Source organism: Sparus aurata, chromosome 19 (genome assembly GCF_900880675.1).
Source record: "Sparus aurata chromosome 19, fSpaAur1.1, whole genome shotgun sequence".
Taxonomy (NCBI): Eukaryota; Metazoa; Chordata; class Actinopteri; order Spariformes; family Sparidae; genus Sparus; species Sparus aurata.
Genome location: NC_044205.1, coordinates 23,685,438 through 23,710,513, shown reverse-complemented (window position 1 = coordinate 23,710,513; position 25,076 = coordinate 23,685,438). Strand labels below are relative to the sequence as shown.

The 25,076-nt window shown below is 42.4% G+C and overlaps 1 protein-coding gene across 2 annotated transcripts in view; it reads left to right on the top strand.

The window, feature by feature from the left end:
• gpr158a (G protein-coupled receptor 158a) overlaps positions 1-25,076 on the top strand; it is a 74,970-nt gene that overhangs the window by 14,177 nt on the left and 35,717 nt on the right. For both annotated transcript variants that reach the window (XM_030398550.1, XM_030398549.1), the window contains exons 3-4: positions 20,109-20,211; positions 23,690-23,916. In XM_030398550.1, the coding sequence (XP_030254410.1) occupies positions 20,109-20,211; positions 23,690-23,916 (330 nt within the window). The remainder of the gene's footprint in view (positions 1-20,108; positions 20,212-23,689; positions 23,917-25,076) is intronic.

Genomic DNA, 25,076 nt, shown 5'->3' with positions numbered 1-25,076 from the left:
CAGGAAGTGGCAGCTGCAGGTAGCGCTCTGCTACGCTGTTGCTCACTCTCCTACATTCATCCCCTTGTTGTGCGGAGGATGCAGCGAGAAAAATATGTTTTGGTCACACTTGAAGCTTTGTTAAAGGCACCTGCTCCTCCTCCACCCACCTTATTGTCTCTATCAAGGTTACGTTGTTATGAAATATGATGTGTTCAGCTTCGCGTGAAACTAGGTGGACAGAACCGGACCGAGCATCGCTTCATTTTGATTTTTTTTCCCCCCCCCGCCGGTCACCCGGACACCCATCATGTTTCCAGACATTAGTCATCTAACTGAGATAAAGTACGCGCCGTGCGACTGATTTTAAATCTAAAAGGGTCTTTTTACGGGGTCAAGAAAATATATTTCACTTAATCTTGAATAGATGGGAACGGAGGTGGAGAGCTGGAAACGTGTTCGGCATCGGCGGGAAGAGAAAAATAGCTCCGGCCATTTTCGTACGGATGAAAAATAGCCCGTCTCAAGGCCGGAGGAACATGTGGGCAGCGCTCCTGGACAGGATGATAAAAAAAACCTCTCACGCTCTGCTATTTTTAAGAGGTTGTCGGATATCCACGTCTTCCGTTTTTGAATCGGAGGATTGTCGTTCATTCTTATTTTTGAACGGTGCGAGCTGGAGAAGACGGCAGCTCATTTTGCAAACCTTTCGAGTTTCACAGCAACAGCGATTCAAACGTTGCGATTGGTTTGGTGAAAATATTGATTACGGCTACTTTAACAGATGCAGCCCCTTAAACGAAACATCATTACTCAGCATAACGGGACAGAAAACGAGGATTTTCAGCTTACGCCAACAGTTAGCGTAGCAACCGATAAATCCGATGCCTGAATTGGTAAAACTTTCTGTCATTGATACCTTCCGCCTGCCTCTGGGCCGTCTGGGCCGGCAGCCGTCCCTCCGGTCAGCACTTCCTACCTGCGGGCCGCGTCTCACCGCCCAGAGCGATAGATTTCTGAAGAGGTGCTGTAGATCAGACTGCTTCATAATGCATGTGATGTAATGGATTGCAGTGCAGCCCGTTTGAATAATTAATCACTCTCTTTGTCTGAGTACTTCCATCCCTCCGTGGACAGTCGATGCCAGAGACATTTGACATAGTGTGTGTTGGTGTGTGTGTTGGTGTGTGTGTGGGCTGGCAGCAAGGAGAGAAATACATTGTTACTGGTATGGATTTTAGCTGGGTTTGCACAGTAATGATCTCTGTGTGCTCACAGTGCAGGAGTGTGTTAGGAGTGCGCTTGCTTACAGCAGAATGATGAAGGCCGTTTGCGGTCCGTGGCGCGGCGCGGGACGCGTCCTGTCTTGCGTGACAGCTCTGACACGGTGGAGAGCTCGTTATCGTCATACGTGCTCGATGGACAACGTCGATAGAATGTATGTCGGTAAATACAAGCGGGAGCAGGCAGCGATTTTTAACCACCTCATTACGTCTCGCGATACGCAGAGTCTTGTATTGTAATTCATAAATCAGGAGAGATACCATCACCTAATAGCAGTCTTGGGCAGATGGGAAATTACAGCCGAGCCATCTTCGTATCCATTACAGCTAACAGCCCACCTCCCTGGTCTTAAAGTGCACGACCAGGTAAATCGGAGGTGACGTGGGAGGCTGATGTCTCTCCAGCTATGAATAGAAAAGCACGACCGCGGTGTAATCAAGTCTTGCAGGGCTCTGTGTGTGTGTGTGTGGTAATGTGATCAAAAAAAAAAAAAAAAAAACAGGCATTGGGAGGGATGCCCCGCATTTGCAAACAGGGATTCATTTAGTGTTATTGCTGTGTTTTTTTTTTCCTCGCGCAGGTATTCCCTCCACACGTGGAGCAATTTGTAGTTTAATGGGTTTCTTTGGGGCCGTTAAGATACAAAAGAAAAGTCGTTTCGGGCTGCTATAGATCCGCGTCTGGAGGGTTTTTCTTTCTGTATTACTGGAAACAAAGCGCTTTGTTTAGTTGGTGTTGCAGCGCTTTATTTACTTAAAGTGTTTCATCGGCGTCGTCACATTTACTTTACACCCTCGGCTGCTTTTCGTAGAAGTGTTTCCACTTGCATGTAGACGCCACTTTGTCTTCGGCCGTCGCACACTCGCCGTTGTTCTTCTGGCTCCTTAGCGGCGTTTTAAGTGCCACCATTCCAGCAATTGAATTTGACAAAATGCAGTCGTTCCGTCAGTCCATCCATCCATCCATCCATCCTTCCAGCCGGCCGGTCGGTCGGTCGGCTCCCTGGCCTTCCCTCGCATCCTGCCTCTCAAGCTGCTGTTTACCCAGCCAAGCATGCAGGCAGCCCAAACTCAGATGGAGGCAGATGCTATGGATGACTGATTCACCAGGCGAGCCGAAGAAGGCAAAACAAAATGAGGCTCGGATTGTTGACAAGAAAAATACAATAACCCGACGGTGTCAGAATCCTGTGGTTTATCTGAAGGCAGCGCTATTTTTAAATCCAACACTTGTGAGCAGATTTCTTGATTCTCTCCTCGCTGATCATTTTCACAAAAACCTGACTTTTTTTTTTTTTTTTTTTGTTTTTCAGTGGTGCCACAGTTATCTTACCTAGAAAAAACATTTTAGGATACCGCCTATCGTCAGTAACAATAGTGACGAGATGTAGAACAAAAAAGAAACAATGATGTATCATAGGTAAAAGTAAAAAAAATGCAGGATAAACATGCTGTGGAGCAAAGAAAAACTGAGAATAAAGCATAAAATTAAGGGTGTGATAATTTTATTTCGATCAAAAGCAAGTTGCTCTTACGAAGCTGCAGGTTTTCAAATGTTTTTAAGAAAATAAACGAAACAAAAACACAATTAAAAGACGAGCAGCTAGCTGACAGTTTTTTTTCCTTTTTCAGAGATCCTTTATTGATTTGTGTGGGAAGAGAGTTCGCTCGGAACAGATTTGAGAAACTGAACTTAATATCTTTTGTCGTGTCGTGTTGAGTCCCTAAAGGTGTTCATTTTGAACTCTGTTAACTCTGCAATCTTTATTTTTGGTGAACATTATATAAACCAGGGTAAAGTTAAGCCTTTGTTGTAAATTACCTTTTGCAATACCTGATAAATATATTTTTAAAGAAGACTTTTTGCATCCACGTTTAACTGCAGTAGTGATAGAAAGATGCCACCAAAACTCATGTGTTGATGCTTACAAGCCCCAAAATAGCTTTTGTGATCCAATATTCATGTTTTTTAGGATGATTATCAACAAAAAATTGATCTTGGAGGGAGATGGATATGTTTATCTGGACGCATAATTTCGACTAAGATCTGGTTAAAAACTCAAATTCTTTTTGTGCGTTTGTATTGGAAGGTGACATCTTACATTAGCTGCAGAAATAAAGCTTCTCTTTCGATGACAGACAAAAGCATGACTTGAAATATGCTGCAGTGTAAGTAATGAAACTTCTCAGTAGGAACAAAGCAATATAACATTCCTATACTGTTATAAATCAGTCGTGGTTTTTTTTGCAAGCAGGCACGTCATATATCACCATCCAATCGAGGAAATCAACCAGAATTTGCCAAACGCTGCTGTCGAGGACAATTTATAGCAATCAATGTTATTATTAAGTGACTGCGTTCTCTGAGCGAGCACGCCGTGAAGCTCTGACTTGAGTCCGTCACGGTTGGAGCTGGCTACGTCATTACAAGTCCGAGATTATCAACCACAATCATGACCTGAGAAGGTGTGTACACGCCGCTCGACGCTGACGTTTTCCTGTTTTTTCCCCCTCTCATCTCACACTAATGGCACTTCCATTAGTGCGTTTCACCGTTCTTCAAAAGTCTAGGACTTTGCCGCCCCGGGGGCACCTTTAATACGAGAACGCGGCCGTGGATGATGATGAATGTTTCAATCAATTAGCTTATTGCTCAGAACAAGTGGTGGAGCCCTGGGGGACTGTAGCCTGTGAAAGGCAGTGACACATAACCTGAATGATTACTCCAGCCGCCGCGACAAGGACTCCTGACTCTGCGCTGTTTCCTGTTGAGGGCTGCTGAGTGAGAAGAAGGAGGACCGCTGGGTAGAAATGAACATTTATGAAACGGGGAATGAAATAAAGACACACGACTGACCATATGTAGCCATAATACCTGGATTTTGACTAAACAGGGTCGCTAGCAGATTTTTAGACGCCGACTGCTGCTGTGAGGTCCGACGTTACAGCATATGGGTGGTGCCTGTTCCCACCACCTCCACACTGAAATATCTCAACAAATACTGGAATTTTTTCCATGAAATTGTCACCAGACAGTCGTTGTCCCCACAGGATGAACTCAACTGACTTTGCCGATCCCTTTACTTGCGCTTTTGCACCACCATGAGGTTGACACTTGGTACAGGTACTGAAATTTAAATGAGCTTGTTTCTTGTTGACTTTTGTCTACTTGAAAATCAGAAAACTGCAAAAAAAACAGCCTCTTCCTCAGACTTTTTGGTTTATAATGCAACTTACACCTTAACGTACACTGACACAAGACAGCTCAGGTGATTAACTTGCTTTAAATCGTAGTGATAGTGATTTTTCTTACATAAACATTAGCAAAACTTGGTTAAAATGTACATCCAGCATCGTGTGGATTATTGCAACATAAAGATAATAACTTGTGCAATAAAAACAGAAGTGAAGCTGATATTTAAAAGCAGTGCCAAACGTTTATTTCCCTGCCAACACAATACTTTTATAAGCAGTATTAGCAGCAACTAAATCTTGTCGTATTCTTGTTATTTGGGCCATTTTACAGTTGAGTTGAGCTGGAATCCAGTTCATATGTAGTGTATGGCTTCAGTTTACTCCCATGAGCCTTCTCAAGCAGTCTCTTGATGTCTGCTTTTTTTTTTTTCCATTCGTCTTCTTCTTCTTCATTTTTTTGTCCTTGTTTTCAGCCTTTTTTTCTGCTTCTTGCAGCGATTTCCAGTCCTCGTGTTCGCACATTTAGGAAGTGACAGTCGAGTACAAATTCGCTCAGAGGGTGAGATCAAGAGGAACGGTTCTCACTCCTTCTTAAGAATAAGGGGACGTGATAATGAAACAAATTGTGAGGAAATGGTTGGAAGATGATGCATTAACTCCAAATGTAAATCAAACATGAAGTATAGAACTAGAAGCGAGTTGGGGAAAGACGGGTGAGGTATCCGACATGTGACCCTCCTGTTAGATGTGATGATATAATACATACACGACGTATAGTTTTAAATCTTTACCGGAGCTGAAATATTATAATTACAGTCGTTCTAATGCTGCAGCTAACAAGCCATATGGCTGCCTGTCCACACCAAAACACACACACACACACACACACACACACACACACACACACACACACACATTAGGTGTCAAACCACAGCGTGGCAGGGGACATTTGATGGTGTTGGTGTTTTGTACACTCGACAGCGCGTGTGGTTTATTTTTGCCTCTCCGCGGTGCTCTTTCTGTTGTCGAGGAGCTGAAGTGGATATTTTCCGGCTCTGTCTGTTGACTCACTGTTACATCTTGACCTTGGTTCACAAGGTCGCCCCGGCCCCGGCCGGCTATCATCTCAATCACACGCTGATTTCTCCGCCGTGTACCTTGTGCTGCTGAATTAATAACGCCATCAGTGTTAAACAACTGCTGCCACCCTCCTGCTCTCACCTTCTGTCTCTCTCTCTGGTTTTTCTCTCGCTCACAGTTCTGCAAACAGAAAAAGTGCACACGGCACGTCCTCGCTGTCCTCGCTCGTGAGGACGTTATAATGACTTACAACAGTTCCCCCCGTGGCTTCCTCTAAACGCAACCACTATGTCCCTAATCCCAAGAGTAACCCTTACCTGAGTATGAATTTGAGCTCAACTAAAAAACAATCACTTAGAATAAATACCTTACATGGGTAACAAGGTGGGGGCCACATTTTAGGGACTTTTTCCACGTTTCTGCAAACCACAGATAAGATGTAACCTTTTATTTCTATATGTTGCAACTTCACGCTGCTTTATGTTCAGTTATATCTTGTAACAACGCTGTGCTTATGATCTGGTTAGGTTTAGGCACAAAGAAACACTTGGTAAGGGTTTGGAAAAGATCACGTTTTGGTTTAAAATACCACAAACGGGCCTAGATGTCACAAGGTCTTCATTAGAGTTTGTTGACACAAATTGTGCAAGGTCTCCTTTAAAATATCAAGTAGTTTCACACTTTCAAATGTTGAATCTGAGGCTCGAACTGCCGTCACTGTACCTCCACCATCGTCCCCCCCACCTGCCGATATGAGAGTCAGGATCAAAAACATGTAAAGTGAACGTGATATAGTATGTTTTGTAATCAGAAAACAACACTGTAATGGAGACTAAATGGAAGAAACTCGTGGAAGAGCAACAGTGGAGGAATCCCTCTCCCATGCCATGCATGTTGCAGGTGCAGCAGTCACCATCATAGTCAAATTATAGTGTGAATGGTTTCAATAGATGTTTCCCCCAACTATGTGATTACTACAAGTGCACAGACATAATGACATAGATCCAACAATCAGTCCACCATTGATTGAGACGTCGCTGCAGTCAGGTTTAAACAACAACAGAAAGCAGAAAAAGCTGATTGGCATTAACCTCAGTGGTGACCTACAACCCGAGTCATTCACGTCACGCTTTGTTCCTGTGATTTACATCTCATTGTTCAGCAATCTATACTTGCAGCTGCCTGTAACTTACAAAGATCAGACAAAAAGCTTCGCATCGCAAAGCATGGCAACATCTATGTTTCCAGGATGCACACTTTATCTTCAGCCTCTAGCGATAACTTTAGTGGTGCAGGAGTCAAAGTGTAAAGTTCTCTTATGTTGGTTGGTTTGTTTCCTTCAGCCCGAGAGGGATTTGCTGTATGGCAGGTTGGATTGATGAGATTCATTTAAATCACTTTGAAAAAACTGATTGCTAACTGAAACTCATTAATCAGCGTGTCACAAAAAAGATTGATTTGGGCATCAGACACGTTGCTTCATTTGCATGCAGAGGTTTTCAGGCCTCATTCTGAGCCATAATGAGTTGTCTTTTGTGTTGGCAGTCATTTGCTTTACTAGAAATTGGCCATATTTTTTTTTTCTCCAAGTGGTGGATACACATGAAGCAGCCAGTGTTCCACTGCTGAAATGAACTCATAAAAGGCAATAAAATGCACAATTAAATTGTTGTCTTAACATAAACTCTACTTTGGTTAACCAGTAACCTATTTAAGAGAAGCAGTACGCGGTAATTAAATCTACTTTTATGTGCTTGTGAAGATTTTGGGTTTAAAAAGCAGTTTAATGCAATTATAATAGATAATGAAAATGAAACTAATTGTTAAGTTATCCCCAATTTGTCATTATATTATGCTGTATGTGTTCTTTTTACTGCTTAAAAGATAATAATACCAGGATCCAAACTGTAAACTGTTTTCTTAAAGCAGCAACAATTAACGTCTTTTCCTAGATTCTGGCGCCCCCTGTGGACAAAAACGGTATGAGCACTACCTCCTCCTATCGTAAAGATCGTTATCAGGCGTCACTATTAAATTGAGGCTGTTCCACTCCTTGATTGTTCATCCGACATGATGTATGCTGTGTCAATTTCCCCACACCTCTCTGTGAATGTTGTAGCTACACATGAGTTGTACAACATTTATCTGCCTCATTCTTGTTGCTCTGACGGCTTCCCCTTCCAAGGGTTGCCTCTACACTCATTCAACATGAAGCGTAGCGGGGCAGGGATTCCCACAAGGGACCCGCGTAAAGAGTTGTTTCACACGAGGCCACGGCCCTTTCAACCCTGCTGATCTCGTTTCAGCGATTTGGATGGAGAGAAAAAAGCTTGAAGCGTCCTAATTAACTACATTCCTTGCTATGTTGCCTATGTTCAGGAGCCTATAAATAGGGTAATTGCTAATTATCTACAGTGATCTCACCAAAGCTGTGATTATGCTTCAGAGCTGATAAGGGTGCTTGAAGGGAAGGAACTAGAATACTGCTGTGCACCAGCACCCTTCAATTTCAGCAAATCCTTTTGTGAATCATGAAGCATTGTAGTAGACCTGGGGCCTCATCACAGAAACTTCAGAAGTCTGAAATATATCTTATCTCAGTTCAGGACGATATTTAGGGTTTTTGGTATTACAGAAACATGTTTCATAACTGCGTCTTATCTTTACTACATAGCCGTCCTAACTGAAGAATTATAACAGAAGGATAACAAAGTCAATCAAGATGTGGAGCAACGTGGTTTGAAATATTGTGGTGAAATGCAACTCAAACTATAACTGTTGAAGGAGCTAAAGTTGACCCTATCTGCTAAGAAGCTAACACAGATGCTAACCTGTTAGAGAAGCTAACACAGATTCTAGCCTGTTGTAGAGGGAAGGCTAATATTGCTGTTTTACTCTTTTGGAAAAGCTGACACTCGTGTTAACCTGTTCAAGAAGCTAGCGTCAGTGTTATCTTGATGGAGAAGCTAGCACTGATGTCGGAAAAGCTAATATTGATTTTAGCTAAATGTAGAAGCTTGGCTGTTATTAATGTTTTCCTGCTAAAGAAGCTAACAGTGATGTTGCCCTTTGGAGAAGTAAATATCAGTGTTAGTCTGTTGGAGAAGCTAACATCTATGCCACCCAATTGAAAATGCTAACACTAATGTCAACCAGTTAGAGAAGCTAACACTGATGTCAGCCTGTTTGATAAGCTAATGTTGATGTAAGCCTGTTTGAGATTCATTAGCCTATTAGCTTTCAATTTCCTGAGCCATGTGTGAGGCCTGATGGTCATATTTCTGCTCACCGACATGATTAATGCCTCCAACTATTTGGATATATTTTCAATGCTTCTTCAGCATCAAGAAAATGAAACATCCAGTACCGAGTCGTGGCCAACAAAGTCTGGGTCAGAATACTTGAATGTACTTTGAATGTTTTCTGCATCATTGCCCACATTTCATCATCCAATATCCAAAAAATATTCAGTTTGGATTCAGTTTGTGCTTTTCTGTCATGCTCCACATTTTCATGTTACCAATAAGTGAACCCACTGATATCCAAAAATTCAAATCCCACATTGGACAGCAGAAAGATGCTCTGCGTCCCACAGTCCTGCCTCCTTTGGGGTATTGGAGATGAAAACATCAAGGTTGAGGGCTGTTGGCCATAACGCAGTGGGACGAGAGATCACAGGACACTTCTGGTTTTAACTCTGGCCCCCGGCCCTTGGCAGTGCAGCCCTTCCTTAACCACTGTCTCGCTAATTGGCTCTGTGGATAATGCTGGAACTCTGAATTTACATGGAAACACTTTGAAGACTTGAGTACACTCGCCCTCGGGCGCAGTCTTACATCTGCGCTGCCCAGCCGTAGCAGCGCACGGTAAACCGAGGCAGAAAGCAAACATTCGGTCTGCGGAGGATGGGGGGGAAAAAAAAGTGGAATGCAGAGGTAATGTTTGTCTAGGGACCCATGAGATTGGATGTGAAATGAGTACAGCCGTGTGCTTACAGAGGATAGAAATAGAAAAAGAGTGAGCGGCACAGACAAAAAGATACAGTGACAGTAGCTTGGTTTAAGAGTGACCTGCCTTCACTTCAGTTTAGATCTGACGAAGCTGTTTACGTAAGCCTGACCCTGCACTAAGAATCTGCGTCCCTCCACAGATAGAAACTCCACTGAATCAATCATTTCTTCCACATGAGTGTTTGTACCATCGTTCCATTTCTCGTCACTTATCTGGGTCCATGTCATGATGAATGCAGGCTGAGGGGGAAAAGCCTTGATGTCCTCTGCTCCTCCTGGGAGATCCCGAGGCTACCCCTGACCAGTAGGGATGCATAATCCCTCCAATGTGTTCAGGGTCCCGTCCCAGTTGGACTTGCCTCGGAGTACGTCCGCAGGGAGGCAACCAGGGGGATCAGATGATCCAGATATCTGGGTCTTTTCAACATGAAAGAGCAGAGGGTTGGAGGCTACGCACTGTGCCCCTAAAGGCCGATTCCAGACAATCCCTTTTTTGGCTGCTTGGACGTTCTGACTTCATAGTAAACTGCCACAGGAAGCTCAATTATACATGGACAAAGGCAGTTTCATTTTACTTAACAAGGTCCGCAAACAGCCTCTTCGTCCATGATTGTTCCATTTATAGTGTTGATTCCACAACGTTTCCTCCATTACCTCACAGATAGTAATCGCAAAACTCTCTCCATTTTGTATTAAGAAAGTCGATTTTTGATTCTGATTCCCAACTTGATTGTAGGTCAGGTCACCATTGGAAGGTGTCAGTATTTGACGAGTTGGAAATCAGACTCAGTGAATCAACATTCTTACCAACGGGAGTTTTAATTGAAATGTTATTAACGTTAAAATGTTGGTATGGTGCCTATCTTCAAACTGCGGATATGCTGAAAGTATCAAATCAACATTTCAGGTTTGTTGATGTTGTTCCGATTACGTCTGTATAAGCTGACTTTACTATTAGACGAGAAGGCTGCTGGGCAACAGTGCACCGTTTGAGACCACCGATCGCGAAACAAAAGCAGGTATTTTTGCAAGATGTCGGACTTTTCCGGGTTGAACTCTGTTGGAAACTTTTGGGATATTGTAAGCACACAGCTGAACAAAAAATATAAGTAAGAATAGACATTTTTAAAAGGGAATTGTTACAGGAATGTCTTTAAATCACTTCACAGCTACAAAGTAGGACGACAGAGATTTCAAGGGAGGAATGACTGTTGCAGTTACTGTACACTGCATGAGGAGATTCGAGCAGGGTGAGTGGACAGCGGCGGCAGACTTCCCTGTTATTCATCATCCAACGACACTATTTGTGCCTGTTGTCGCTGGAGGCTGCAGCGAGGATGTCAGGAAACTTTGTGCACTCCTGATCCCTCTTTTTTTAAGTGCTCGTTGTCCTCGCTCTGACCCGAGTGCGCTCGACTATTTGCGCGACTGTCCGTTGCCGGTCGCAAGAGTCAACATAACTGTGCATTTCAGGGTGCGAACACGGAATAAATATGTGGCCGGCTGGTTCACTTTGACACTTACATAAGCTGTGAATGTGATTATGAAAGCAATATCCCAGTGCTGTCTGCCGTGTGTACTAGTCTCAGCCTGATGGCAGTGTTAAGCTCCCTCTAGGCCAGGGTGTTTATCTCACTGGTGTTTAGGCTTTGGTTTTTGGACTGGACCCAAAGCGAGGGCCCTGCTGTCCAGGCAGCTCCGCTCCAGCTAACTCCTGCTAGTTGACCTCGTTTAAAGGCCTGGCTGGGCTGTCGAGCTGTCCCTCTGAGCACCGAGCCACAGCCATCCAGCGCTCTGCAGTGTCTCTGTGTTTGTCTCTATGTCTGAGTAATGCACGGGCCTGAAACTGTGGTCTGAAACAGATCCAGAGCCAATTTATTTATCCCAGTCGCTGCCCGACAGCTGAATAAAGCCCGAGCCCGGCCTGAAGCAAATATATTGACGTCAAAACTCATTTCTCCCTCTCTCTCTCTCTCTCTCTTGGTTTACCCTTCTGTGTCTTTTGCTCTCTCTTTCATACACAAGGCTTCATACAAACACTGCTTCAATTTGCAGTCTTGCTGCTCCAACTTGTGGACCAATTCGTCATGAAGCATTGAGTGACTCCTGAGCCAGATGTGTATAAAACCCTTTATCTATTCAATGACAGCCAGTTAGACAGTTAGGGAGTTAAATATTAGACGTATCTACTTCTTATTGTACTTTACCTTCTTTTGTTTTTACTCAAAAATATGGTTATTTATCCTCTTGTTGTGATTATGCCTCTGCTATCACACGTTACTGTCTATGTACAGCAGCTATTGCATGTCTATCCAGAAGGGTTGGGATGATCCGATCTAATATTGGTATTGGGTTCTGACGCTGGTGTATTTATAACTTATCAGACATAAGACTGCATAACAATCAAGATTACGCAGTCTGACCGATTGATTTTTGATTGCTCGTTGAAATTCTCCCAATACTTTCAAACGTATGTATAAAAATCTGCTCACTAGTAGCTGATCATTCATTGTTATTTCATTGTTGTGCACTTGATTTGCTCTGTTATTTCAAAACAAAAGAGTTTCCTCAACAGTTTGTCCTCTACGGTGTCCTTCCAGTGGACAAACTTGGTCGTGCGCCCTCTGGACTGCCCTACTGCATACAGATGGTGCCCTATTGTTTCTACAAACAACGGATATGTTGGAACTTTATACTTTTTTATGTAGCAACTTTAGTTTCTTTACGTTAGATTTTGAATTGCGGCAGCACTGTACTTATGGTCTGGTAAAGTTCATGCAGGCACTTGTTATTGTTAGGAGAAGATCAGGTTTTGGCTTCCTGTTTCAGTTGCAAGAAAAGCGGCTGAAAATGTCCCAAACGTGCCATGACAGACAGTTGTCTTTAAAACTTTACATTTCTTTCAGTTAAATTTTCAGTTTTATCAACACTGTGCTTATGGGCAAAAACAACTTGGTTGGGGTTAGGACAACATCATGATTTGGCTAATAATAATCTTTTGTGGTCGCCATAAACACGGCTGGGAATGTCCCATGTGCCCTTGAAAATATACAGTTACGTCACACTTACAAATGTTGAAACTCACTCTAGAACTCGCCAATTTTCTCAGCTATAACTCCACCACCATCCCCTCCACCTCCTGATATGAAGTCAGGTCGTAAACATGTAATCTGAATGTGACATGATGCGTATTGTAGGAATGTCAATGGAAACTTATCAGTGGTTTGGCAACTGAGCTGCTTACCTCGAACGCATGCCTTTGCCCGACTTTGAGTCCTCACAATGAGTCCAACTCCAAACACTGTGGAGCCTTTATGTCCGTAAATGCACATTGTTAGCGTCTCATTGTTAGGCCCTCCACGTCTTGTTAACGCCAACTCCTCCCTGAGCCAAAGGTGAGACAACCCCGCTGACAACACCGAGACTTTTACGTCAGACATTATTCAGCTCCCCTTCTTGGTACTCCCTGAGAGGAATAATTTGATCCCAATGTGTGCAGGTGTGCGTTTATTTGATTTAAAGAATCTCATTAGGCAGAGTGTCTGGAAGAAAAGAACCGCAGCAGCGACTTAAACGCCGTTGTTTTGTTGCTCTTTCTCTAAAACAAACAGCATGTTTCCCTGGTGCCTTCGTACACACTGTGAGCTGGCAGCTTACAGCACCGACATGACTGTACTGTACGTGCAGAGTAAATTGCCCTCCAGCCAAATCTTCTCCTTCTCACCTCCTTTTTCTGCACCTCCTATAGTTCAATCTGTAATTATTGGACGGTGAGCTTTCCTCAGGGTTTGTGCTGCACTCTGTAGGATCATTACAAATATCTACAGAGGCCTATTAGCGGTTGATTCGGCACGGCGCTGGACCGGAAGAGCGTGGGCTCATTTTCAAAGAGAGGGAGAGTCGTCGGCAGCCTCTAATTAGCCAGCAGGATTGAGCTAGTTCCTGGTTTCCTGGTCAGGTGGAAGATGCCTGGCCTCTGCATCAATTAGCGCTACTCTTAGAGTTGTTTTTTTTTATTCCCCCGCTTCATGTCACAGAAAGGTGATGGAGGAATACTGCTGCGTTTGATGTCGGTGGAAGAATATGGAGAGTGCGTGCACATTTGTATGCAGCGAGTGCTGCAGTCTAATGTAGATTAATGCAACGATGTACAGTAGATTTGCGCGATGCTGAATTTTTTATATATTTCGTGAGACGCTGATGTTCTCACTGTCTTTTATGCTTGAAATAAGACATATTTGCACGCTCTTGTCACTTCTTACCATTCCATTTTTAGCAGCAGAGACATACAACATGATTTAAATTCCATCCTTTTCATTTCTTTTTTTTATCTTTATGCCTCCGTGCCGGCCGCAGTTGTAGCTGGAGGCATTATGTGTCTGGTTTGTCTGTCACATTCCTGTGAACGCGATATCTGAAAAACACCTTGAGGGAATTTCTTCAAATTTGGTGCAAATGTCCACTTGGACGCGAGGATGAACTGATTCGATTTTGGTGGTCAACGGGTCAAAAGTCATTGTATCTAGTGCGGTCCACAAGATACATTTCTGGCCATCACTCAACCATTCGTATGTTGATTACGACAACATTTAAAACACGTGTCAGTTGGGATAAAACAAAGATTTGATCACATTTTATACACAAAAAGGTTGAATGTCAACATCACTGTGATGTAAATGTTCTGCCCATTATTTAATCAATGCAACAGCTCAGGACCAGCAACTTGATTGGTGTGTCGGGGGGCGTACAACTGCAAATATTCTAGTTTTGTCGATGTATTTATCTTTATTCCAAAAGTATGATAACCTTTGAAACAACTCCAGTTCAAACAGACTTGATGGCTGGAGGTATTTGTCTGCCACAGACTTCCTGTAAAGGTGCCATTTGAACAGGTTTGGTTCCTGGAACCTCGGTGCACCCTGGGGGATTTTTTGGGGGGCCTTAAATACCACTGACTGCTCGAGACGACTCAATCGAGTTAAGTACAAATGATCATTTAACAAACAATCACACCTCAGAATGCGCTCTGCCAAACTTTTCACTGAAGAGCATCAAAGCGTTGGACGTTACACCTGAGTGCAGTTTTAATTCAGTAAAAACAGAAAATGGATTGAATTAAAAAAATCATATTTTTATTGGTCAATGATGATGATGAAAATTGTTGTAAAAATAATCATGGCTGTTATGAGCCTCAACAATTCTTTTGACTAACTAACTAAAATGAACATGTAGTTCAATGTAGCAATCAGCTTGTTTTCCAAAGGATGGTACTTCTCCTAAAAGAGCCAAAAGTCATAAACAAAAAAGACATTTCAATAACTGGAATCCGCCAATAAACATGTCAATTACATTCAAAGTAATGCATTCTGGGTAAATGTTTGATGGATAATGAAATCATTTCTTGAATGCATCTCATTTTCACCCCAAAATCAAATATTTTAAGAACATAATGTAACTGATGTTTATTTTTTTTCAGACGCCTTATCAACATGTATATTATGAGGTTTATATCTATAGTGGAAAACTGATATATATCTTACAAAAAAACCCAACACATTTCTGATATTTGGTGGGTCCATCTCCCTCAGTCCGTTCCTTCTGCTGTGCTTGAATGGTCTCTTTCATGTTTTTTTCTTGGGAAAGGGTCTTTTGTGGGAGTTTTTTCCTCATTTGAATAAATCTGAGGATAGAAAGTGTCGTGTTGTCCAGATTTGAAATCTTTTGAGCCAAAATTGCAAATGTTTTAAATAAAGTTTGACTTTACTTGACAGTTGTGGTGATAATTAGATTTAATACAATTTAAATACACTAAATGGACTCTTCTAAGTTTGTGGACATTTTATCCCGGTGGCTCGGGGGTTTAAGACACTACCCGTGTAACGGCAACATTAAGCGTTCAGATCTCGCCAGGAATCTCTGTTGCACGTCATCTCTGTTGCACGTCATTTCTGCTCTCTTTCTTATCACTTCCTGTCATCTCTCTACTGCCTCTTTCAAATAAAGGCAGACACAACCCCAAAACATGTTTAAAAATGTGCTCTCATTCAGACTCTGACGTGGTCTGAGCTCGACTCGGATCATTTCCTCTCACACTAATTCTGACATGTTTAACTTATGTGTAGGTAAGTCAGCAGACTGTAGGACTCTCAGATTTATCTGCAATTTGCAAGTGATGGTCATTGGTGAAAGGCGCAGTTGCAGTATTTATGATCCGCTTCGGAGCCGCAAATCACTGTTGTGAAACGGGCTCACAGTCCAGTTCATCACAAAGGTGCCGGGTTGGGTTCAGGTCGGGGGTTCTGTGCAGGTCGGTCTAGTTCTTTAGTAAAAACATTTCTCTTTAGCGCTGGCATTGTGCACGTGGGGATTTTTTTTGTCCATGGCTTTAAATCACGTTAAAGAATTTGGATCAGTAATAAATTATGAATCGATCACAACATTACAAACAGCGCTGATGTAAGAAACTGCAGAGAGAGAAAGAGAGAGACTGAGTGTGTGTTGTGTCTATTTTTGATTCCTGCGGCCCTTTTTTTTTTTTTTTCTTTTTCCAAAGAGTGCTCTGTCGCAGGCAAAACCATGCTGGTCTGACAGCGTGACGCACTCCGATAAAAAGGCTCTCGCTCGCGGTCACACACATGTCACCATGGCAATTAGCATGTCAGAGTGCGCCTGATTGACAGCTGCCACAGCTGCGATGTAAACAACAACGAGCGGCGCTGGTGGGGGAAACCTGTGGCGTCGGAAGGCGAGCGGTACAAGCTGTAGGTGTCTCTGTTACACGTGGCTGTCATGAAAAATAAATGAGGCGTGGATCATATTTATTTATCTCTGCATCCACAAATAAAGAGACTTTTTTATCCGTTCTGAAGGGCAGATTAATCTATTTCTTGCATCCGCGTGTGAGATCTTACCAGCAACTTTTAGAGAACACATTATTCTCCATCATAGAGGCCTAATTAATTACCGGTTTAATTTGATGTGATTTCTGCTCTCCGGCTGCACAGTTGATGCCTTCAGCTCATTACGGGAGAAACAACATGGCCGCCCGGGCTGCTCCGCTATCAACAGAACATCATCGCACATAATGAATAGCATATGTCACGCATATAGAAGTAGGTCACCGCCTATGTGTGCTCACACGAAACACTCACAACAGTGTGTTGTGTTATAATTAGAAAAGATTTAGCTGTTTATGTTGTGTGTGTTTGAAAATAATGAGACCATGACAGTATATGATGTAGTAATTCACGCCGGTAAATTGAACAATAACCCTCAGTTTCCTGTTTCCTAATGCAGCAAGAAGCTGTTTTGGAACACAGATATAGAAAAATATCAGAGGATTAAATGCATTTTTTTAAACAGATATGAACAACTGCAACACAGACATCATAAGCTCTTGATCAAATTGTGTTACTGTTTTCCCCCAATAACTAAATATCGACATCAATCATCACAAAAAACAAGTTTGAGGCATTTTACTTACTTGATTCTTGACGAATTTAGTTAAATAAAGCAAAGAGATGAGCTCGAAGGGAAGTGTGCTGGTTGTGTGAGTGGACCCGTAGATGCATTCACTGTCCCCAAATATTGAGATTATAATCAATATTTAAGGGGACACACTGACTTCATTACCGACTCTTTTTAGGATAGCTGAAAAGATTGCAGCTGTGTAAATTAAAGGGTTAATGATTGATATATTTGATTATCCCAGAGCCATATATGATTAAGTTACTGCCAAATATATGACAGTAACACGCATTTCAGAAGTTGGAATATGTGAATGTTTGCTTGAAAACCAAAAATATCTTTATATTTGCCAATTAAATTACTTTCAACTCACTTAAATTCACTATTTAGTGTCAGGTATATGGATCTCAGTCACACCTGCACCTTTAAGTTAAGCCTGTAAGCCACCTTACACATTGAAATGTATCCCAGACCCAGAGATCTGGTTCCAAGGGCTCCACTTTTATTGCCTGTTGATGTGAGTCCGGCCCCCTCGGCTGGACCGCTGCCGCCGAGCTCACATGTGACTGATGGCAGGTAGCTGGGAGGCAGGCTGGGCTGTCTGGGTCCGCTCCGCCGTTCAGCACACTCCACAGCCGAGCCCCCGCATCAATCACCACACCAGGCAGGAGTGGAATGCACTGCCGCGGCTATTTCTGGCTCTCCCTGTCACACACACGAAAAATATGCATGCTCACACACACTCACACAGACACACACACACACACACATATACACGCACGCTCACACCTGTCTCAGGCTGTTTCTTCCAGTGTCTCTGTGAGGTGGGCATATTAACAGTGGCAGGCAGTAGCTGCAGCACGCTCCACCTGTCCTGAGGAGACGACTGTCGGGAGATGAAATCAGTTACCTGCCTCACGTTGCACCACAGTGCTCATTTAAAGCTGCACCGGGCAGATTTTTTTTTTTATGAACGGAGACACAACTGAGAAATCGAAGCGAGAGGCAACCAACATGGTGGAACATCTATCCTGCAGATTCATCCCCAGTTTGCCCAGATAAAATGTGCACTAGTATTTCTATTTTCAGGTACTTCAAACTTCCACTCGGGTACATTTCGGAGACAAAAAAATGTATTTTTGATTCCACTGCATTTATCAGTTTTTAAATGAATTTATAGAAAAGCTATTGCACAGCACACAAATAGATGTAAATATATGTGTTTATTACTTTAACCTATGTTTCTGATATTTAAAAAGTATTTAATATCAAATACTTTATGCCTTTTTACTTAACTACAATTTCTATGTGTGCCTTTCACTTTTACCAAAGTAATATATTTGGCTACAAAATACAACAACTTAATTCAGAACAAACTGAAAAAGCACGGGGAAGTGCAACACTGGAGACACACGAGGAGCAAACGCATGACCGGGAGAGCTGATGTAGGCGACCTGACAACTGAAAGAAAAACTCACGTGTGAAGAAGACAAAGACGGAAAGTGTCGAGCAAAAACATGACACATGAGGAGGGACTCTTTCGACCTAAAATGGGGATATACGAACTAAAACCAAGTACCGTGACAGAATTGGGGGGATTATTCTACTGTATGTGGGATCGTCATCGTAGCATTTAGATGTGAGTTATTTGCCTCAGTTTGCCCCCGATCGTTGAAAAGGCAGCTTAAAAATGTCGCTTCAGTTGAAGGCATGCCACAAAAACAAAAATGTCAGCGCAAGTCCCAAAAGAAATTGGCCATAATGTGGTATTTGGCCAGAAATATTGAATATTACAGCACCCTTCTGTCTGGTTTTTAATGAGACATGATGAAGTAAACTTGGAAAAAGAAAAAAAATCATGGTGTCAGGGACCTTTTATCTATCAGGGAAAACTAAAAAAGTGGCGGAGAAGCTGCGGTACATGATGGTGGTAATGTTCAAATATTTCAATATCAGTCTGTAGAAGTCTAAACGCGCAGCTCCAAAGTCCTGAACACAGGTTCACGATTGCCTGATCAAAAGGAGCTTTTCAAGGCTGTCACCGCTGAATCGAGGAGATTCGTGTAGTGCCACTTTAAATGCTTCGGTCTCTTCAGCGGAATTTGTTTGAGGAACTTGTTCTCTGAATGGTAACCTGGTAATTACCTTGTGCTTTCGAGACCCGGCCGGCCTCTCCAAGGCTTTAGCTGAGGGGCCTCCACTCTCAGACTGACAAAAAAAAAAAAAAAAAAAACAGTGCTCAGACCTCAGCAAGGACCTTGAGAGACAGTCAGAAATAGCTCTCCTCTTAAGACGTGCAGAGTCCATTCGGCTGTGAGGAGCATCGCGGTGACTGATGCTTCATTTAGACGCTGCCACCGGCCTCGCCGCTAGATCTCACAGTTCGGGTCACAAACACTTCATGGCGTGTCAAGTGTCAGCTGAAGCAGCGTCGCTATTCTTGGCCCGTCGTCGTTTCTTGGGATTTCATAAGTCATTATCGTCTCTGTTTAGAAAACACGCGTGAAAATACGACGGTTATGTAGTTTTAGGGAGAGAGGGATGAAAATTAGAGCTTAATGTCAATGACCCAAATATGTTCATACAGAGGAGGGAGATGGAATCTCATTCCCACAGGAAATAGAATTAATGCTTCTGCCTTAATCATGCAAATAAGTCTGTTCTTAATTTAGATATTAATTATATCTTGTAATTTGGCAAACAGCACACAAAGTCTGCCAAGGATGCCCCTTGACACCCCTCTGTGTTTTTTTCCCCCTCAGTCTGTTTCCTATCAGACTTTCAATCAAATGGAAGAAGCTTCACTGATTTAATATCGAGTGGTGAGAAGGCTCAGTCAGTCAGACGGAGAGAGAGGACGCTTGCAACTTAAATAATCAGACGCTCGTCCCTCCCACCGGACGTTTGATCCCACTGAGTTTCGGCTACAGGCTTCACGTTTTGGTTTCAGTATTGACATATTTTAATTGCTTTTGATATCGGTGTCGTATCAGTCCTGCATTACAAGGCGACGTGTTTGAAATTCTTTCACGAGTTATTAAATCCACCGTCCTCTTCTTCTGTTGTTGACGTATACGTCTGTTTCCCTTCACAGTGTTCGGCGATGCACGGCCACGGATTCGTCTTGGACAAGTACAAGTGTCACTGCAAGAAGGGATTCTTCCACCCCAACAGAGTCGCTGTCAACGGCTTCACGAGTGAGTCACCTAAGCTAGTGATAACAGATAAGCTGTATTCTTTATTACTGTTCTGTTAGATGATTGGTGCCTGAGAGGTGATGTAATTGGTCCCATCGGAAGAATTTGTTTTGCTTTTTGCCAAATTTCTGACCTTGAACAATCTCCGTCTGAGTACTTTGTGGTGAAGGTGCAGTTGGTGACTTTGGCAACTCAGTCAAACTCTTTATATAATCAATAAATGCTTGAAAGCAGAACAGCTGCAGTCTTAAATAATTATTTTTAAAATCCCCATTGAACTTAGTGAAGGGCAAAACAGGAAGTCTCTGTATCCAGGTTCTCCGTAATACATCCGCGAAGCCAATTTACAGTCATACTCAAAATCACATGACTTGTTTTTACTCTGGATATAGATCTTTACTTTTGCTTAAACAAAACTTACTATTACAGCTTTATTTCAGGAGCTTTTCCTCACTCAGTAAACACGGATGATGTTTATGAAAACCATGAGCTCAGCAAAAGGCTAGTACGTTGAGCTTGAGTCACTGTTTTTGTTTTGTTTTGCAAATTTCAACGTACCGAAATTTAAACAACCTGAATAAACCACATGGTTTCGTATATGTCTCTCAATACCTTTTCTTCTCGATGCCATTATAAAATGTAAAACAAACCTACGTCATATTCAAGTAGAATCCATAAGAAAATTGATTTATTGAGTCTCCACTGCAGGAAATGTTTTCCTTTCATTTTATACATTTTCCCTTTCTTTCCAGTTAAGCTAAATTAGCTTATAATTGCTTTTTGAGGAGTGTAAAGATCAAAAAGTTGTGTATTGAGTTTTCACACTTAGAACCTGATGGACGTATAGTGTGTCATGATTCATACCCTTGTTTTGCCAAATCTATCGTCAAACTGGTAAAAAAAAACAAAACAACGTAGCGTTCCTGGGGAGCAAAGAAAAAAACAAAAAAGGTCTCTTTCTAATGTCATTGTTTGCTCAGTCCTCGTGCCCAGTGTCAGTAATAATCAGATATTGAACAGGATTGACCTTTAGACACTTTTTAGACTTTGAACTCATCACATTCAGGTAATTTGCCAGGAAAGCTTTTCCTCTAATTTAGTTCAAATGGAGCAGATGTGCTGAAATTATCAGTCAGACTCATCCTAAAAGTCGTGCATACGTTGGATATCCATCAGCTCCCCCTAAAGAACAGTATGCTCATTTATATTTCCCATCATATCACATGCTCATTTTATAATCAGGTAATGAACGAGACATGTATTGGTGCCCCGTGTGAGGATTGAGGTAGTCTCAGTGCCTGGGGAGGCTAATCAGGTTCAAGGTGGGAAATATCTTTTTAATGGTAGTCACTTTTTTTTCCCCAGTTTATTCTGTCTGCTGTGAGTTAATTAAAAAAGGCTTTTGCAGACACAGAACCCCAGTGGTTTTCACCTGCCCTCCATCACTCTGCCATACTTTCATTTCGATCCACTCTCCCTCCTATCTCATTCCACTCATCCTCACTATTCCTCTGTTTCCATCTCAATTTTACCCCCTTTTCTAACACTCTTCTCTCAATTTGTACCCCTAAAATATTTTTCCCTCCTTGCACAGAAAAAGCTAAAAAAAACAAACAAAAAAAAAGGCTGCTGCAATTTCTTCTTTCCTGCCGGTGCTGTCTGCTTCTACCCTGTTTGTGCCGTTCACACGAGCTCATGTGTGCAAGTCTGCATGAAGGCTCAGTGTGTGTGCGTGCGTTGCGCGAGCGTATGTGTGTGTGTCTGTGACAACACAATAATAGAGAGGAGAAGCGAGCCTGTTAGCGAGGCGTAGTGCTGCAGTCTGGCCCACCATGGGGCCAATAACAAGCCTGTTAATCCACAAGGGGACATCCTTGACACTCCTTTGCAGAGAAAGCCAGTGCGACTCACTTTCCCTTTGTCTCGCAGTGATCTTCCACCGTGGATGTTGCATATGAATACGTGGGAGAGGAAGTTACTATAGCTGTTACTGTCAGTCAACTGTAGGAGAAAACAAAACGGATGAGAGCGAGCTGAAGGATATGACTCATTGCTACGGAGATAAGTAGTCCTTTTGAAGGGATCAATGATGTGCAGAGTCATAGCTTTGAAAAATAGGCCAGTTTCTTTTTAAAGGCAAAATCCCTGCAAATCTCTGAGACAATGGCCTTTTCCAATAAAGCCTCCATAAAAAGCTCCATATAAGTCCACCATTCGTTATCTGTCCAACCATATGGGCATCTCTCAGGGGATTTCCACACAAACAAATAGCTTGTTGTCGTCCCCTGGGTTTGTTTGGGTTCTTACCTAAGTTTACCCTGGGAGGGATTTTCACCAGCAGGTTGTTTTTTTTTAGCATTCATTGTGACCAAACTCCTCCACTGGTTGCAGCTGCTCTTTGAAGCAGTTGGTGGTTTAACGACTGGTTTATACCTCGACCTCAGTAATTATTCTTCAATGCATTTACTTTCCCCATCCAGGTCTTGTATAGGGTGACATTCTTCTCCCGACACAGTCGCCTGAATAAATGTTGGCAAGGTTTTTTTTTTTCTGCAAATCATCGATATGTTAAAATTTTCTATGTCTTTATGTTTCTCTAGGCTCCATTTTCTTTTTTATGTTGTGATAACTGTGCTTATGATCACATTAGGGTTAGGCTCTAAAACCACTCAGATAGGGTTTGAAAAAGATCATGTTTTGGCCAAGAATACCTGCTGTGGTCGTCAGAAATATTACTGGAAATTGTCCCGAGGTGTCCTTAAAAGTATCCTGGTGTGTCATGCTTAAAATTCATTGAAACGCTGAGGTCTCCCCCGCAAAAATATTCAGTGGGTTCTCACTCCAAAATTTTGAAAACAGAGTCTAGAGGAAGTCACTAGTCTTGGGTTGTATTTTAACAGTTCCGGCCGATGTGCCCTGTCTTTAGATTTCCCATCTACCCTGTCCTTGTCGGACGAGAGTGACTTAGTCCTGGCATGTCCTCTGTGTGTGCATTCTCCCGTGGACGTCGCAGTTATCAGCCTTGTATGATATGCCAGTGACGGAACAAGGTGCAGCAGTGTTGACTTTTCATGTTCACACATATAGATCCATCTCTCCGGTGTTGACACAATGTCGATGAATCCTTGTAAGGTCAGATGGGGATAAGCATATATATATACACTGAGGAAGATTCAGTCCGTCATAGAAGCACTTCATCGCTTTTATCTTTTGGAGCTGGTCTGAACAGAGCCAGAGGAGACGTCTGTAACAAGGAAATGTCAGGAAATGACGGTTACAGCACCTGAATATATTTTCTGTATTATGGAGAAATGGTTAGGACTCACTGTCCTAGAGCACAAAAGTGATCAACTCTGCAAGAAGCTGGTCAGCTTGTTAATCAATCCTAATGGCTCACTGATTTCTGGGTCTGTTGCTGAGATTTGTACCTTAAATATAAGAGATTAAACTGTATTTCTTCATCGTATTTTTCCAACAGAGATGGGGAGGAAAGGCAAAGCTGCAGACAGCGGTCCCAATGCAGACGAGGGTTCGTCCAGCGACTGCCTGCCGTGTCAGGAGGGCTGCGCCTTCTGCAAAGACGACACGCCGTGTGTGGCGCGAGAGGACGGCGCCCTTCGCATGGCCGTGCTCTCCTTCCAGTGTCTCTGCTTGCTGATCGTCTTCGTTAGCATGATACTCATCTACCACTTTCGCAGGAATAAGGTATGTGTACGTAATTATAACAAACATCCACCTGCAGAGTTTAATCCATTTATTATACTGTAATTGAAATAGTTTGCGAGTGATTAACGAGCTGTTGGACAGGCCTTGTAAGGGCGACTAGACCGCGATTGCTCAACACTAAAGCTCCGTGTCTCTTTTATATCACTCCAGGATTAAAATCTTTACGACACAATGATATTTTACAGTCAGCCATTTCACCTTTCTGAGTGTTTAAGGTTTAAAAACTTCAGCAATGTGTAAAAGTAAAAGAGGACGACACACATTCAATTCACAATTACAACATCACACCAGTTACCTGTTTGATGTTTCCTGGGCGGTGCGGTCATCAAAGCCCCTTTGGATCAATACGGCAGTGATGTGGGTCCGTATGTGGGTGGTCACAAATAAAGCTTTGAAATCATTTCAAACAGCTCAGACGCCACAGATCAACTCGACATCAGCAAACCTGGACTGTGACCAGCGTCCATTACCCTCCGTATAGATAAAATAAATGAATAATAAACGATGATATGAAATAAAGGAAAACAAGATCTATAAGTAATAAAAAAATGACAATAAATTATTAAACACTAGAGATAACAGTTACATTTTGCACATGATATTGCACAGAAACAATCGGTAATTATGGAGCATTGAAACAGAGTTGATTCTTGCTGTCGACACTCAGATATATTGGCAAAATCCTGTTGTGTTTATTGAAAAAAGGACCCAACTTCAAGACGCCAAGGCAGGAACGTTGAATTAGATCTTCAGAAAAACCAGCTCAAATCAAAAGAACAGAAGATATGCGACAAAATCAGGCTGACACGAATCCACGACAAAGCCCGGAGGACTGGAGAACAAAAGTATAACCTGAATAAACTTATAAAAGACAGATGAGTGCAGGGAAAAAAGACAAAGACAGGAAGCGTAAAGAAAACTATGACACAGGAGGAGAACTTTCAACTTAAAACAGGAAATAACTGAAACTAAAGAAGAAGTGCTGAGCTCAGTTTAAAAAAGAAAGTTTGGGATAGTCGTAAGTTATTTATTGAGTTTACTTTCTGGCCGAGTAAACTTTTGGCTGAACTTTTTAGAAATCCTCCGAGCCTCTGGTTGCTCCTGTCAATTAATTCCCTTAATTGAAGTCTTTGTCTTGA